Source organism: Cottoperca gobio, chromosome 3 (genome assembly GCF_900634415.1).
Source record: "Cottoperca gobio chromosome 3, fCotGob3.1, whole genome shotgun sequence".
NCBI lineage: Eukaryota > Metazoa > Chordata > Actinopteri > Perciformes > Bovichtidae > Cottoperca > Cottoperca gobio.
The window spans coordinates 2462501-2480150 of record NC_041357.1 but is presented as its reverse complement, the minus strand read 5'-3'; the positions used below and the strand labels follow the sequence as shown (position 1 = coordinate 2480150).

At 41.7% G+C, this 17650-nt stretch overlaps 1 protein-coding gene across 2 annotated transcripts in view; it reads left to right on the top strand.

Annotated features, from left to right (window-relative positions):
• The first annotated feature begins 17005 nt into the window (after positions 1 to 17005).
• The window catches only part of bnc1 (basonuclin zinc finger protein 1), a 17452-nt gene continuing 16807 nt past the window's right edge, over positions 17006 to 17650 (top strand). For both annotated transcript variants that reach the window (XM_029428392.1, XM_029428400.1), the window contains exon 1: positions 17006 to 17349. In XM_029428392.1, coding sequence (XP_029284252.1) covers positions 17335 to 17349 — 15 coding nt within the window. In that variant the 5' untranslated portion in view covers positions 17006 to 17334. The remainder of the gene's footprint in view (positions 17350 to 17650) is intronic.

Here is a 17650-nt window from a genome sequence, read left to right as displayed (position 1 = left end):
AAACCAACTATAAGATTTAGCCGATACAGTTTGAATCCTGCTTTGTCTGCTAGTCTCATTCTTCCTTTCTTCATGTGTTTCTGCACCCATTGTTGGAATACTATGAAACCATTGGCAGCAATCTGTATTGCATCGCCCACATGCTCATTCACACGCAAGAGACTAACAAATCAGAGACTCACTGTTAAAAACATTGGTCCAAGGCACAAATCCAAATCCAAGAGTACCTTCAAAGGTCAATGGAAATATTGTTAGGTTAAAGCTGTTGATAACTTACATTTAATGTTAATTTTAGTTTTTTAATTTGACTATTTAAATTACTAAAAATGTGCAAAGAATTTGCACAAAAATCTAAATTCTCGCCCAGGAGGATATAGTTACAAATAAATAATGAATGAGCAAACATTTATAAAGTCAAGATCAACTCATGCCACTTTCCATTGACTTTGTATGCAAAGTCTTTGAAAACACACGGTCTGGAATAGAGTAAAGAGACATTAGTTGTAAAACTAATGTCTCTTTACCAGTGTCATATAGGATAGGCTATAGCCCCCCATAAACCTGCACATGATCATTAATGGGTGGATTAGTTCTACAAAACATATGTAATTAAATTGCATCATATCAAAAGTAAATGATGCTGAACAAGGATCAACAAACCATGAAGGTCTAACCTTTGTGTGCATGTGGCTTAAGGCACTCAGTTTGATGTTATGACACTAGGGGAAAGCTTATGAAAGGTACTGCTCACTGATTAAATTATTCCCTTTGTGAGTTGCTTTGTGACAGGCTCTCTTACCAGCTGCCTGCTAAAGTGTGTGAGAGAGAGTGTGTCTGCTAATTTAGTTTTCACTGAGATCACATGGCTATCAGAAGTGAGGACAGAGATGAACATACCTGTTCCCCATCAAAAGCCTCTATCTTTGAAGGACAACGCCACACGTCGATGCTGATCTACCACAATAGCCAGGACTGGATGTGCTATGTGTCCTTTTGATGGCACTACCAACCCACAGAACCACAGGGGACAGCAACAATATTTAAAATATGTCAAAGGACTCCAACCTGAGATCTATTTCAATACCACATAGGCATCCACTGAGATTTGTAGCAGCCATTCTAGATTATGGCACATTTTATACTCCGGCAGTGCAGGGTTACATAACATGATTGATGAAATCGTGACAGCTTTTATTTCAGTTTAGACCCTCTATGTTTCTGTACCATCAAAAGGTCAGCACTGGTCAATAGCTTACTTTGGCATGTAGAAGTTGACCAAACTATGTGAAAGCTCCAAGCAGATTTACAATTGGATCTAGTATGGGCAATTCCAATAAAGTTTATTGATTTTGGTCCAACATTCTGTTGTTGGGACCAGACAGGACTGTACATTTATTTTTAGGGAGAATTTGTGGATTTGGGTGATCCACACTATTAAATTGGTTGTTCTAAGTATGCAGCCTAAGTCTTTACAGATCAAACATTTTGAAACAGATCTGATATGGACCAGTGGAAAGTGTACCTGAGCTCAAGGTGCATATCATGACTATAATGACAGACGTCTCCGTGTGTGTTTGTGTGTGTGTGTGTGTGTGTGTGTGTGTGTGTGTGTGTGTGTGTGTGTGTGTGTGTGTGTGAAATTCGATCATCTTGCCAACCCTTGGAACAATCTACTTCACGCTTGGCGTAAGTGTTGCTGAGGATCCGAGGGAGTGGGATCAGTGGTTCTGTAGAAAACTGCAAAAACCCAGTCCGCCCGGCTGGACTTTGGTTAGCACATGCGCTATTGACGGCCATCAAAATCCACACAACAGCGTGGCTGTTAACGGCCACTATGGGATATCTTTGTACGATTTATTTTACAATATAACGCGCCTGTCAGTGCCATACCGTTGACAGTGATAGAAATGAGGATGTGTGTGTCTGAGTGTGTTAAATACGTTAGACGTTTTTCTGTACTGTTACAGTACAGGTGCCCTGAGCGGCCAAAAAGATGCGCCACCCTATAAATCAAGACATCTCAATGTGTTTTGGCCAGTCATCAAATCAAATCAAATCAAATTTATTTGTATAGCCCAATATCACAAATTATACATTTGTCTCAGTGTGCTTTACAGACTGTACAGGTTACGACACCCTCTGTCCTTAGACCCTCGCATCGCACAAGGAAAAACTTCCAAAAAGAAACCCCAAAATTAAAGGGGAAAAAATGGAAGAAACCTCAGGGAGAGCAACTGAGGAGGGATCCCTCTCCCAGGACGGACAGACGTGCAATAGATGTCGTGTGTACAGGATAAACAACATAGTACAAATACAACATTTGACAGAAATTATGTTGTGTTGAAAAAAAAAGAAATAGAAAGTATGGATGAATCCAGGAAAATGTCAAAAAGGCTTCCCGGTGTCCAGCAGGACCAGGGCAGCAGGCGCAGCCACAATTCATGATCCTGACGTAAACTTTATCAGTGGCAACCTGCCACATGAGAGACAGACACTCCGGAGGTGATACCCCGGATGGTGAGTTAGTAACATACATTTACATAAATGCATACAGATAGAGAGGGAGAAGAAGAGAGGAGGGAGGAGAGAGAAGGAAGAGAGCAGGGAGGTGTCCCCCGGCAGTCTAAGCCTATAGCAGCATAACTAGGGGCTGATCCAGGGCAAACCTGAGCCAGCCCTAACTATAAGCTTTATCAAAAAGCCTACTCTTAAATGTGGAGAGTGTGTCTGCCTCCCGAACACAAACTGGAAGCTGGTTCCACTGGAGAGGAGCTTGATAGCTGAAGGCTCTGGCTCCCATTGTACTCTTAGAGACTCTAGGAACCACAAGTAACCTTGCAGTCTGGGAGCGCAATGCTCTAGTTGGTTTAAAAGGTACTATGAGATCTTTAAGATATGCTGGAGCCTGACCATAAATTACTTTGTAAGTCAGGAGAAGGATTTTGAATTCTATTCTGTATTTTACTGGGAGCCAGTGCAGAGCAGCTAATACAGGAGTAATATGATCCCGTTTCCTTGTTCTTGTCAATACACGTACCGCTGCATTTTGGATCAACTGAAGAGTCTTAAGCAACTTTTTGGGACAACCTGATAACAATGAGTTGCAGTAATCCAGCCTTGAAGTAACAAATGCATGGACTAGTTTTTCTGCATCATTTTGAGACAGGATGTGTCTTATTTTTGCAATCTTACGTAGATGAAAGAAGGCAGTCCTTGAGATTTTTTTTATGTGGGAGTCATCTGCAATGCAAGTTAAAATGGGGGAAATGGAGCTACGAATTTGGAGGGTCAAGCTATTTTTGGCATATTGGACCTATAAGGGAAGTAGATCTCGCCCTACAAAGGCCATCTTACATGAGGGTTGGGAGCATAATGAGTCAACATTCTACAGTTTTGGGATGGTAGGGAATGCCGAGGCACAAAATGTAGGTCTGTGTAATCTAAATTTAAGCGCCACTGTTACATCATCAGCTATACCTCTGTGGCGATTCATTGTACCATCAATAGACACAAGTCTGCTTCAATTGAATGAAAATCCTAAACTGGTACCAAAGGGGACAATGGCACAAAACTATATTGACCAACACCAACAAAAGAAGCAGAGACTAGATGTACAGTTTGCTGCATTCTTCATCCCTCATTGTGAAGTAGCAGCGAAAAAGAAAATGTCAGACCACCTGTCACAACAAGTTGATGATGGACCCGAGTGCAGCACACAGGAAACCAAGGATAATTGGTAATGACTTTTATTTGTAGTCAAGAGCAGGTTATAGCCGAGTAAACAGATCCACAGCGGGATGATAATAATCCACAAGGACAAACCAATAGGCAGCAGGCAAGGGGTAAGTCGGGGCCGGGCAGAGGGTCGGGAAACAGGCAGGCAGGTTGAAGGAATCCGGTCACTAAAACGACAGTTAACTGACATACAAATACCGTTAAGTAAAGCAGAGGTTAAAACTATCATAAAGGACTATACACGCAAAATTTAGCAAGACCCTAAGTGACACAGGAAGACATCTTTACAATATTCAGAAATGTGAAGGTGGAAGACACAGTAGCAGCCCAAGGAAGAGATGGTCATTACCTGTCTGAGAATAGGACACTCTGGATTAAATCAAACACTATAGGACTATGCACTCACTGTAATAAACTGGAAACTGTCATGCATGTACTAATAGATTGCAACAGGTATGCAGAAGAAAGACGGGAGTTAATGGCATGGTTAATTGATGAAAAAAACAGTATGACATTGGAGAATTTGCTAAGAAAGACAATCTTTTAATACATTTTTTAAGAGCAACCAGAATACTTGAGAGAATTTAGTTGTCTTTTTAATTTGTTTTTAATTTATTCATTTTTTCTGCTAATCACCTGCTCCACACTCCAGTCCAGTAGGAATAACCAAATGGCTGTTTGGCAACTTCCAATAAACTTCAAAACAAAGCAAGAAGTGTCAGTCTGAACTTCATCAAATCTGGGGCTTTCACAGTTAAAGGTGCTTTGACTTTATTGAGGCCATACAATGTTCATGTTTTTGGTGACGGTGATGGCCTAGTGGTCTAGAGGTACAGCTTGCAAATACAACACCATATGGTTGTGAGATCAACACCAGGGCTGCCACCATTGTGCCCCTGAGCAAGGCACTTAACCCTGAGCTGCTCCAGGGAGACTGTCCCTGTAGTTAGTTCACTCTAAGTCTCTCTGGATAAGAGCATCTGCTAAATGTAATGTAATGTAATGTAATGTAATGTAATGGCAGCTTTTGCACTCATGATGCGTACACTGTAGCGTTGCTACTCTGAAGGCATGCATAGACTCACTTTGAAACCCAAGAAGCAGCAGCACGAGCACATCCCGAACGGCCACTGCACTAGTTAAATAAAAAAAGAGGTCTCATCCAAAAGTGACCTTAGCTAGCTACAAGTCCACCAAATGAAACAACAAAATACTTTGTAATTGCCCTTCAAAACAACACATAGCAATTTAATATTTTCAGCTAAATACAGATTGATTTCTGTGCTCATAAAGTATTTGAAACTTTTCCTTTTGTGATTGAAGTCATGAGGTGGTGTATTTCATATATAATCTTGTTTCATGCAGCTTTAAATGGTGAGTAAATACCCTCTGTTCTTCATTCCTGTTCAACATTAGCTCCCTGTACAGAGGCTGGATAGGGGGATGACAGCAGATGTCCCTGTCTGAGTCATTGTGCCCATGAGTTGCTATGAGCTTTCTAAGGAAGTATTTAGCTAATGTGGATGGGAATATGAGTGTGTTTGTCAGTGTATGTGAGAGAGCTAGGATGGAGTTCACAGGTCAAGCAGGGATGAAGCTTCTAGTCACAGCACTCACGCACTCGCCTGGTCTCAATCGGACTCACATTGTATCTTGTTAGCTTCTCTTGTCTGCCTTAACAACCAGCTGATGTTGAAAGCAAAAAGCATTACCATAGGACTGAAGAGTACTGGCAGTACCTGTGAAACTACTGAGAGGCTGCTGATGTCAGAGAATGCAGAGGTCGGGGTCAGGCTCAGCTACACAGCAGCAGGCCCGGAGCTGGTTGTGTCGTTGCTCAGGAACACCCAAGCAATCCTCACATGAACCTGTGTTCTCTGATTTAATTGAACTTTTTTTAAGTAATAGCCCACATAACCTGTTAGAAGATTTAACAAATACAACAAAGTGTGATAAGGTTGATATTATTTGTGTAGTTATGTCCTACTACATACTAGGCTATAACATACATATACCATTATACATACTAACTGTATACAGTATATCCTATTTATATAGTGTCCTTTATTCAGTTAATATGTAAGAAATCAATGGACTTTAGTCTTTTGTATTACCAGGAAATCATCTGTCTACCAATGGGCATCAATCAAATTGTCATGGATCAACTTGCTAACTCTTATTACAGTTTTGGTTATTCACCACATGAAGTTTTGGCAACTCATTAGTCCTGGCAGCTGCTCATGCAGCTTTGATTTATAAATACCAGATTCACAGGCTGAATGTTAATTGTAACACTTGATTTGATGGTACAGTAGGCAAGCTAAATTAATTATATATTTTTTAAAGCTATTGCTCTGATCAAGGTTTACTATTAGACAAAACCAAATGAGTGATGCTTAATGCTTAATTTTAACAATTACATTTACTATCATAGCATATTCAATCATTTATTTTTCTTTCACTCTTAAAGTATTTCATATGTATTCGACAGCTACATATAAATCACTGTTTGACATCTGATTTACTAAAGATATTTGAGGAACAGAAATTATGTTGATTCAGTAACTGAGGGCTGAATATAGATGGATGTTTTCTGGATGTTGACAGGTCAGGCAGATTGTGTCCATATTAAATCAAATCAAATGTATTTATTTATATAGCCCAATATCACAAATTACACATTTGTACATACAGTGTGCTTACAGACTGTACAGGTTACGACACCCTCTGTCCTTAGACCCTCGCATCGCACAAGGAAAAACTTCCTAAAAGCTTAAAAACTTATTATATTTATTATATATTATCATATTAACTATGCAGATGTACCAAAGTTGTGCAATGACAAAATGGCAAATATGGCACTGTTACCATGTTAACTGTAGGTTTTGGTTTAAGGCATATGTGCTTGAGGATGTTTCCTATGTAGGACTGCAAAGTATCGGAGCATAGAATGACATTTGTGTAAATGACTTTGTGCATCCTCTGTCATGAGGATGGTCACAAAAAGAGGGATTGTTGTTAAATGACATATTACTTTTTGAACCATTTGACTGACTTTATAGAATTGTATTTAAATAAATGTTCTTTATACTGAGCTGTTTTTATTAACTCCTGCATTCATTCAGTTTTGAAATATCTTGTTTTTGTCAACAAATATTTCAAGCTCTGTATTAGAGCTAAATGCTCTTTGTAGAAAGTAGCCCAGCAACTGGTATGGAACTAACTGATTATATTATGTTCACTTAGCACGCAAGACAGCTTCCAGTTGTGCCTCATGGTCACCCTCAGACCCCCCCCCCTCACATGAACTATTGTCATTACACATACCTTAGTTACATTTGACTTCCTAGACTAGAAGCTTACTGTAGTCTACAGGTTGCAGTTGAAACTCACTTCCTTTTCCTTTTTTCTCATCTGAGGTGATTTAACTTCTAAACACATTTTTTTGTAATGTTTGAAATGGGCCACTGTTGAACCTGATGAGTGGGGGTACTTGATGAATATATCTTCACGCTAACTTCCATAAGGGGTAGAAATGGGAATGCTGGAGACTGAGAGGGAGACCTGTGGATCAGGCCAAAACATTGTTGCTGTTCTGTTTGTGCATGTGTGGTCATATTAGATTTGTTTCCCTTGAAGAGATACAGGTTGGGTCTTGCATAAACGCGAGACCTTGAAATGCACTATCCTTTTATCCATAGCTTTTGGGCCGCCGAATATATCTCTGTGTCCCCCGTCCCCCTGCTGAGAGATTCCAGAGCCTCCTCTCTTGGCCTCTCAGGGCTCCTGGGTCACTCGTTTGTCATCACGACCTTTGACCTCTGTAGGCCAGTGTGCCGGGAGGAATGTGGGAGATGTTTACCTTCGCTGAGACTGATGGTGTCCAGGTGGCTCTTTCTTTTTTGTGTTTTTTTCCTGAACCAGGCATCTTGATAGCCCTACCACTCTGCTGCGTGCAGCCAGCCTGGTGAATAATGCAGAGGTAGAGCCAAATTATAGCTGTTGCTGTGCTAATAATATTCCGGTAAGTACCAGTGCCTACCAACACAAGTGTCCAAGCTGGATCTTTGGTTTCAGCTCTGGCACGTTTGTGGACAGACTCTTTACATTTGTGTCAGTAAGTATCTAGATTGTTTTGACTGGAAAGTATTGAGAGAGGGAGCTATTGATTGGCCCTCTGTCTGGGTCCGGTCAGAGAACACACTCATCCAAAGCTCCACTTCCCAGAGTTGGTATGGCAGCTAGACAGCCAGCCAAGCGGCGTGGCTAGACAGGGAGGGCATTCAGTAATAGGTAATGGACCCCCACTTCCAGCTCCCTCCACTTCAACATGGTGCCATCTATCACTCTCGCACCGGACCTACCCAGTGGCTCCTTGCTAGGTCCTCATCTACTGGAAACTCTTGGAAAGTTTCCTGCCCTCCTCTGCCCCCAGCCCCCTCAGCCCCTCTAAAGAGCCCATTAAACAGTGTTGTAATGCAAACAGTAAGTCCAAAGAGAGCGAGGGCCAGGTGTCGGGTGCGGAGGGGATGAGCGTCTAATGCAGCCATTACGAGTGGCGGGGAGGGTGGGTGGATTATCATAAAAGCATCTCCCCTCCCTCTAATGTGGACATGTCTGATCAATACCAGACTCCTGGGAGGGGATGGAGGGATGGACGGATGAAGGATGAAAGGAAAGGGAGCAGCTTTATTAATCCATCTACTGGGTGAACGCTCTGTCGTCACACCACGGGATGACAGCGATGGGCTGGGAGGGTACAAAATGTAAGGAGAGGTGGGAAAGACATTTTGTTTTGTTTTTAAATGCAAAATGTGAGCCATGTGATAAGTTGCAATTTAATATGTTACCAACATGACCACACAACTGCACACCAAAGCAAAGAAATGTTATATTTTTGTTAGTGGAAAAACAAAAGGATTACAAATAAGTGGTTACATTGCTAACACTTAATTTCAAACACCCTATTTAGCATATATAAAAAGTATTGAATCAATTAATAAATGGTTTATAACTAACTCAAATGTAAGCAGTCAAAGAATCTTAAGATTTATTATTGTATCAATTATTATTCCTCTTATGAAGCATATACATATAGAAAAGTAATGAATGCTATATATATATATATATATATTTAAAAGTCAATACCTTTAATAAATCCAGTCGTCATGTGTGTATATATATATTAATCTTTACTTGTAACTACTTTGGAGTGTTATAAACCACTTACATATTAAACATTACTTATAAATGATGAAATGGGTGGTCAAAATAAAGTGTTAGGTTAAAATAAATGTAAAGACTTTTAAGGTTTTAAATTGCATAAGCAATTCACAGATACACTAATAGACAGAAAATTAACAAACAATTGTTCTGATACATTTATCAAGCCAAAATGCCAAACATTTGTTTGAGTGTTGTTTGGATAAAACAAACCCTTTGAATAATTATGGAATTGGTAATTGTGATCCATTTTGTATCACTAGTTCCCATATAAAGTATATATCCTTTTGTATATGAATGTTTGTGATATCATGCAGCTCTAAAGTCCAACAATTTGAATTTAAATATTACCTGTTATTACTTTCCACTGAAGAACATACATCTCAGTTTATATTCTCATCAGTTTATAGCACTATTGATGTAGACTGTGTGTGTGCGTGTGCGTGTTTAAAAGGAGCAGAGCTGCGGAGCTGTTTTTGTTTCTGCTAATGCATTTACCTGCAGGTGTGTCCAACATGTCCTTTGGAAGGAGGGATGTCTTCACACCATTTCAGTGGCTTTTAAACAGACAGGCAGCTGGTTCCCATTAGTTTTCCTCATATGGGCCAGACATCTTTCCAGATCCCCCCTCTTGAGTCTAGAGCTCTGTTCTAGACTCAAATGACACATATTCGAGAACATCTGTAAGGGTCGCTGGAACCGACAGAACTGAACCCAAAAGCACGACACAGAGACAGGCAGAATATAATATAGTTCAGTTTACTCAGTAATCCAGGCAGGGTCAAATACCGGTAAATCAGTCCAAAAGGCAAACAAATCTAGTAAGGAGCAGGCAGAAGAATCGGAGTCCAGAAACAGGCAGGCAGGGTCAAAACGGGCAGGTCATGAAAACTAAACAGGTAAACTAGACGATCGCTGGAGAGCTTGGCTCTGAGAGAACTAATGAGGGAATGATAAGCAGGTGAGGAGATGGGCTGTGGAAATAAGGTGAGGGGAATAAGTTGATTGCAGGCAGTGAGGATGAACCAGGATCTGAAATGATAAGAGAATTACTGACAAGGTGAAAACAAACTAATAGTGGGTGGAACGCGTGACAACATCCTCATCGCAGAGGACCCTACATGTGATTATTAGCACTAGGTGGAAAGTAACATTTAACTCATGACTCATATGTTTAATGTCAGCATAACAAATCAAAATCTCTGCTCAATGCTCTCTGGGATGGTTTTGGAGATTCCAAGCAAACCAGTCCTAATGGACCTTTGCCACATGTGCGACACAACAGCTCAGTTCCACATCATATATATTAAAGCTTTTAAATGTTCTGTTCCAAACAAAGCAAATCCTCTGGTGTGCATGGAGCTATGTGTTATATGTGTTTCTTTTAAATAAATATTTTATTGTATGAAATCCACCATGGCTGCAGACAGAGAAAAAACCAACACGTACAGCAACAAAATCCAAGGAAGACGACACAATATTGAACCATGGATGAGAAGTGAGTTCAAGGATGCCGTTGGCCTTTTGGCTCCCTGTGCACATGAATAGGATATAATATTGTAATCATACTGTGTGAGACAGTCCTGCTCTCACCCAGATAAAATGATGGAAGGAGAAGGAGGTTTGATAAATAAGAACAGTTCTAATGGTGAAGCACTTTAGCCTTTCCAGGCAAAACAAAAGACACCACACTCCAATACGATCTCTGCAAAAGTCCTCAGGCCGTTCTTTGCCGCACACGTCCCTCCTCCAGGGCACAGCCTACTGCAAGAGTCCAGAACCAGGTTAAAACCATGCTTATTTTGTGTGGCTGATTACCTGATTCCGTGTAGCTGTCTGATCTCCAGCTGAGACATTCCCAGCTCTCCACCAGCAGCCGGTGCCGTAACAACAAGCTACTGCCACATCAGGCCGGGGGCCTCCGCCCAACCACACACTACTTCAGGTTGGCCGTGTGCCCCGGTCTCCTCAGGGACTCGAGCACCGCCCCCACCTCATCCAAGTAGGCAGCCGCATATGCAGAGTGGGGACGCAGAACCCGGTCCATGAGCCGCTGGAAGTTGGCTTAGGCTCTAAACAACCCTAACAGAACAGTCACAAATTGGTACAACCCGAACGGAGTGGAGAAGGGCTCTGGTCATATAAAAACGAGCCGTGCCTAGCCAATCCAGGAGTTTGTCTACCCGAAGCATCGGGTAAGCATCAAATTTAGACACCTCATTTACTCTGCGATAGTCCACACAGAACAGTATTGATCCATCTGACTTGCGTACCAGTATGACGGAGCAGCACCAGTCACTATTGGACTCCTCTATTACCCTCATCTCTAGCATGGCCTGAAGAATTTTTATTTTCTGCTAAGGCAGTTGTTAAGGCCGTGACCGCACCGTCACGCCCGGAGGCGTATCTATGGGGTGGTGTATGAGAGTCATGTGTCCTGGCAGTGGGGAGAACACATCGGCAAAACGCCTTTGCATCGAGGCAACGTCTGTTCTCTGAAGATAGCCGTCACAACAGACCGGGACTGGTTTCTCCATTTTATTACCTCGGGTCCCAGCTCATCTTTCTCAATCACCATGGTGGCCAGAGAAACAGAGGGCACCTCCCTCCCGCTGTCCGACCGCACCAACCCATAATCACTATCCCCCACTCACTGTTTGACCACAAAGGGCGACTTGGCGAGTAACTTAGAGCTAGAGGATTGGACCAATACAAGTACTTTATCTGCCGGTGCAAATTGTCTCAGTCACGACGCTCTGTTGGACTGGCGCTGCTGATGTTCCTGGGCCTGGTGCAAATTCTCACGTGATAACTGCCCAAGTGAATGAAGTTTTGGTCTCAGTTCAAGGACGTAATGAATGGAGTTTTTGCCTGTGCCCCCACTCCTAGTTTCCCGTTACCAGATCCAAGACACCCCCTGGCTTCCTGTCAAACAACAGTTCAAAGGGAGAAAATCCTGCACTGCAAACAACAGAGGAGGGTCTAACCATTTATCTTAATTATGGCTATCATCGTGAATGAACTTATAAACCATGTTCTTTAGCGTTTCGTTAAACCTCTCCACCAAAGATGGTGGACACTAGTCTGAATGTAGCGGCAACCATTAGCTCGTACAGCTCGCGTAACATGCTTGACATAAATGATGTGCCTCGGTCAGTCCAGATCTCTTTCGGGATCCCAACCCTGGAGATAATATGACACAGTGCCTGCGCACCGTTTTTTGCCGAGATATTACGTAGCGGCATTGCCTCAGAATGTTGCGTTGCATAATCCACGTGTGTGTGTGTGTGTGTGTGTGTGTGTGTGTGTGTGTGTGTGTGTGTGTGTGTGGGAAGAGTCACTTCCTCTCTGCCGTAGCTTTCAATCCTAGTCCGAAGATACCACAATGCCTTACGTTGCTCAGACGTCACAATCATATTCTCTATGAACAAACTATCACAATCGCACAAGGACCAAAGATGTATTATTGACAAGCACTCGAGGCAGCTCTACTTCTTCTCGTCAGTTCTCTGGACTGAGGGCAGACTAGAGGCTACATTGACTCATATCGCCTGTCGAGGAACAAGAGACTGGGACTGCTGAGAATGCTAATTTAGGTAGATAACTCTGCAACACAAGACATAGATGTTACTGTTACCTTTTCATATTCTGTTGATAATGTTAGTTAATATTTTTAAATTAAAATGTTGGCCATCTTACACATTGCACCTTTTAGATTCAACTTGTTTCTCTTAAAATATAGGTAATTTTCAATATTTATCAATATCGACTGAAATGAACATTTTTATCTTGGCATATTTTTCAGCTACTGTAAATCGGCCAGCCCTAGTCTTTATTCTACCTCACCACACTTGTGGAGCACTGGAAGCGGAAGCAGGAATGGTTAACAAGAGTTAAGAAAAGTTATCTTGTTATGTTTTCCGTAACATAATTCATTTATTATTTACATATTTTTGCACGTATTTGTATTTATGCTTGTGCATGTGTAAAGTACCCACCCCAAAGTTAGGGCTCCCCCAAAAGCCATGGCTAGCATAGAAGATACTCTACACACAATTAAGGATCTTGCATTTTAAATTTAACCAGTCATTTCTTTAAAGCTGAAGGTTTTTTTTTGCATGCCTTTGTGTAGCATTTGCCATGTGTGCACTGAGCTTGTTACCATCAGTATCACCTCCATTTACTTCTATGTCATAGACACTTTGCCCACTAACTAAAGAGTGAAGAATATATTCATAGTAAGCACTAATATCCTGTGGTCTTCTTTTAACATTTGAAGTGCACTCAGTGGCCAGCTCTGCTTTCACTAATGCTGTTTTATATAAAGCAAAACTCTATGAAAGCCCTGCGCCTCCCACACAGGATCAGTCCTGACCTCTTCTCATGCTGCATTGTGAAAGTGCTCTCCTCACTTTTTTCTTGTTACATCGTTTTCCCTCTCCTTCACACATAATCACATACATACTGTTGCATCAAATACTACGTATCCACATGGGCAGGAGTAAACAAACTAGACCTATATTGTTGTAATACACAATTGTGATTTCAATGTTGCCAAAAGCCCTGTCACAAATGAAGATCTTTCACCACCTTAGATTGCTCTTCTCTCAATTTAAAGTAGTCTATTCTTCTCTCTGTATGATTTACAGTGACCAAATGAGAGTGTCTGTATTGAATAATAGCGTGGAATGACAGATAAACCTTGGGCCATTTGGCGCTGTGGCTCGAGCCTGGTACGGACAGTTTGCAGGAAACTGGGAGGTAATAGCTCCCCTTTTGGCCTTTTTTACTGTCAACTAGAGTGAGGAAAGGCAGGCTGACACTTGGACGACACACACGGTATGTACACACACACACACACACACACACACACACACACACACACATGCACACACACAAAACACAACTTTCATTGTAGTGTGGTTGTGTTGGGGCAGGTTCTGCATGATACGGTAGTCAGCGAGGAGAGATAATAGCCAGTGAAACTTCAAACACAGCTCACTAAAGCTGAACTACAAATGGATTATAAGTGATTATTGTTGTATTGACGAGACGTACTAATATGTAAAAACAAGCAATGTCACGGTCTTCATATAGTCAAATTATCACCAAGAATAACAGGTATGATTGTAATCATTTCACATGTAGGTATTTACATGTATGTGAACATAAAGCTCCTCCCCCTTTATAACCATGACATAGGTCAATAGTGGTGTTAAAAAAGTCAGTAATTTTAGATATTAAATAAACTGTTAGTGAATTATTTGAGTTGTTTGATAAAGCAAAAAGCAAAAATTAAAAGAACTCCCCCGTGATGTTATTCACTTTAGGGTTTTAACTGCATTTTGACCATCATGGGAAGCTAACAATCATGAAATAAAAGCCAATAAATCTTTCGCGTGGTTCCTTAAATCATCACATCCCATCTGATAAAGGTCCAATCAACCAACAATGAAATAGTGCAAATGTAGGAACTAGCATTATTTTCCTCGTCTTCATCAAATAAAGAAAGTGTAAAGGAGTGTGTAATGCTCTCTCAAAGCTGCTCATCTGCTCAAGTACTCAATTTCACTCTTCCCTGCAGGAAAGCTAATGACAGACATGTAAGTAGGCAGCGTGACCTGTTCTGCTGCACATGGAGTTTATTTGCTGTGGTTTTAGCTGCAGCTTCTACGCTCAGCCCCAGGGCTCAAATACGTCTGCTGTGCTCCAGCCCAGGGAGCAGCAATCTGACAAGCAGTGCAGACCTAATCCAGGCCAGGTCTGGGGCTGTGTTTGGTATGCATCCCTTAGGTATGGAATAAATACAAGGCCGGTAAGCAGATCTGCTTGCCTGGACGACCGCAGGGGAGTGGAGGGCTTTCCGACCTTGCGTTACATGCCTTGACAGGATGTCTCTTATCCATATATGTAACCTCATAACATTTTGGGCTTTTCACAAATAAGAACAGCTTTGATCTCCTGTGGAAAGTAATGCAGTTTTAATGTCCAACTTCAAGGGCCATTAGCTGTATTTCTATCAGTTAGCAAATCTGCTTGGCAAATTTCTGAATGTCAAGTCAAGGGGTGAGGCTAGCCTAGAGGTTGGACACGCAGGTTTATGATTGGAGGGTTGTCAAGTTGAGTTCCTCGCTGGGAGAATGTGGGTGGGGAAAGTGGATGAGTAATACTCTTCCCTCCCACTTCAGTTAAGTTGCCTTTTAGCAAGGCACTGAACCCCCCTCTGCTTTAGTGGGTTAAAGTAGAAACATGTGATTATACAAACATCTAATAAATTATATAAATGGGGTGCAGTGAACTGCTCAAATGCTCCATTAATGTTCTCTGTGGTAAACTATGGTTTGAAGAAAAAAAAGCTAAGTCTGTTTTGCTAAGTCTATTTACTGAACCTTTTAAAGTGTGTCTCAACCTGGTAGCATCCCCCCACTCCTGCCCTCCATTCCTCCCTGAAGCAGCCACAGGTGGAGCACACCAGGTGTACCTGTTTAAACTTGCTGTGTAATTTGTGGATTAGTAGATGCCGCTAATGGCTAAAATCATCAGAGCTTTCCCTGCGCCACCGAGGGGAAAGAAGGAGTAAGAAATAGAAAGAAAAAAGACTCAGGCTGAAAAGAGTAAAGAACAGGGAGTGAAAATCATGACCGCAGCCTTTTTTTTTGAAGATAAGGGCTACTCAGCTGTCTGAATTTAAAATAAATGATATATACATATATCATTTGTAGAAAACATAAAGACTTTTTCATTGTATCAACATTACACTAGTGTCGATGCTTTGATAGCACTTCTCAGATGTGTTTCTGTGACACCGACCAGAACCTTTACATAGTATCCACATGAATGTTCAACTTGTGCTTATGATGAGGAAACTTAGATTTACAGCTGAAATGATCAGTTTGTAAATTGATTGGCAGAATAATAAATGGGTCATTTTTCAAACATGGGTGCCAAACTTTCACTTGTTACAGTATGTTCACTAAATCAGAGACCAAATGCTTAATAGAGAAAATAATTGGCATATCAATGAATAATGAAAATAATCGTTATTCACAGTATTTCTTTCAAAACCCTAATTTGAGAAATTTAAATATTTTCACAACAAAATCAAAATAAGCTTAAATTCTCAAATGTTGTTATTTTTCAAAAACTTGAAAACCGAAAATATTTTCAAAAATTGACAAACCTTTGATTTAAATCTGGAACCATTTTAGAAAAAAGGAAAACAGAGTTTACAGATATGACCAGACCTTCGATGCCAGCTTTCGATACTTAGTTTTCAATACTCAGTGCTATGGACACATTTCGGTCAGATTCAAAAACGTGTTGAGGTTTGATCCCCAACCCTTTAGGTACACCTATTCCTAAAGATAACACATATTTAGTTTTTGTCATGTGCGAAGTCCCCCTCCTCCCGAGAAACACTCAACACAGACACTGACACATTCCTAACGGCACAAGGAATAACTTGTTATCGAGGCTGTTCACAGAGCTGTGTTAAGGTGAATCCAGACACACATACTGGGCTGTGTGCACCAAGAGGGGCAACGTTGATTTAGGGCATTACTCAGACAGAGAGAGAGAGAGAGTGGGAAAGAGGGAGAGTCTCCCCTGACTGCATTAAGAGAGCCTCCAGCCTTTGTGATTCCTTTTGATCAAATCTCTGTGAAAGATGAGTGTCATGCCCTCTTCCAGCCAGCTGTGAGGGGACTGCCCTGTGACTCTGAGGGGGTAGACGTGTGTGTGTGTGTGTGTGTGTGTGTGTGTGTGTGTGTGTGTGTGTGTGTGTGTGTGTGTGCCTGCGCGCGTGAAAGAGCATGCACACCTCTCTGTGTGCACGCAAGCATGTGTGTGTGTGTGTGTGTGTTGTGTGCGCAGGCTGGGGAGGGAGCAGGCAGCTCCTGAGGTGAGAATGCCGAGTGGGAGGATCTCATTCCAATCCCCTGTGCCCAGTTTCAACACACACACTCAGACACACACACACACACTGAACATCTTGAGTAGTTTAGAGCCAGTCCACGGCAACATTAGAGGAGAGAAAGCAGAGGAGGAGTGTGTGCGTGTGTGTATTTGTGAGTGTGCATCTGTGCAGGGAGAGTAAAAGCACAGTGACTACTACTTCTCTTTTTTGTGGAGTGTTGGTGGATCAGTGTGTGTGTGTGTGTGTGTGTGTCTGTGTGTGTGTGTGTGTGTATGCGTGTGTGTGAGAGAGAAGACAGAGAAGCAGAGTACATGTGTGTCTGTGTTGTTGAAGGAGATGCTGCTGGGTGTGATGGCTCTTTTGCGTTAGTATTTGTGCGGACAGGAGAGTTGGAAGCAGTTGTTTTGTGGGACTCGCGGGGAATGGCAAACTCCACGGTATCCTTGGAAACATCCGCCTAAATGACAATGGCCGAGGTAAGAGAGACAGCTTTTCACTACTATTCTCTGTGTGCTCCTGCTCTCCTCACACACACAGCCTGCACACATCAACAGGATATGTTTAACAAAGACAAACTGGAAGGAATCTCTGTAGATCCGAATGACAGATGGGGGGGGGGGGGGGGGGGGTGGTGGGGGCAGACTTTTAGGAGAAGTATCAGTGTTTTATATTTTAGGATTACATGCACGTGGATTCGCTACTTTGTGAGACATGAGTAGAAACATATTGATATGACTGGAGCGCTGATGTGATTACAGATGTGTTGTTAAAAGTTTG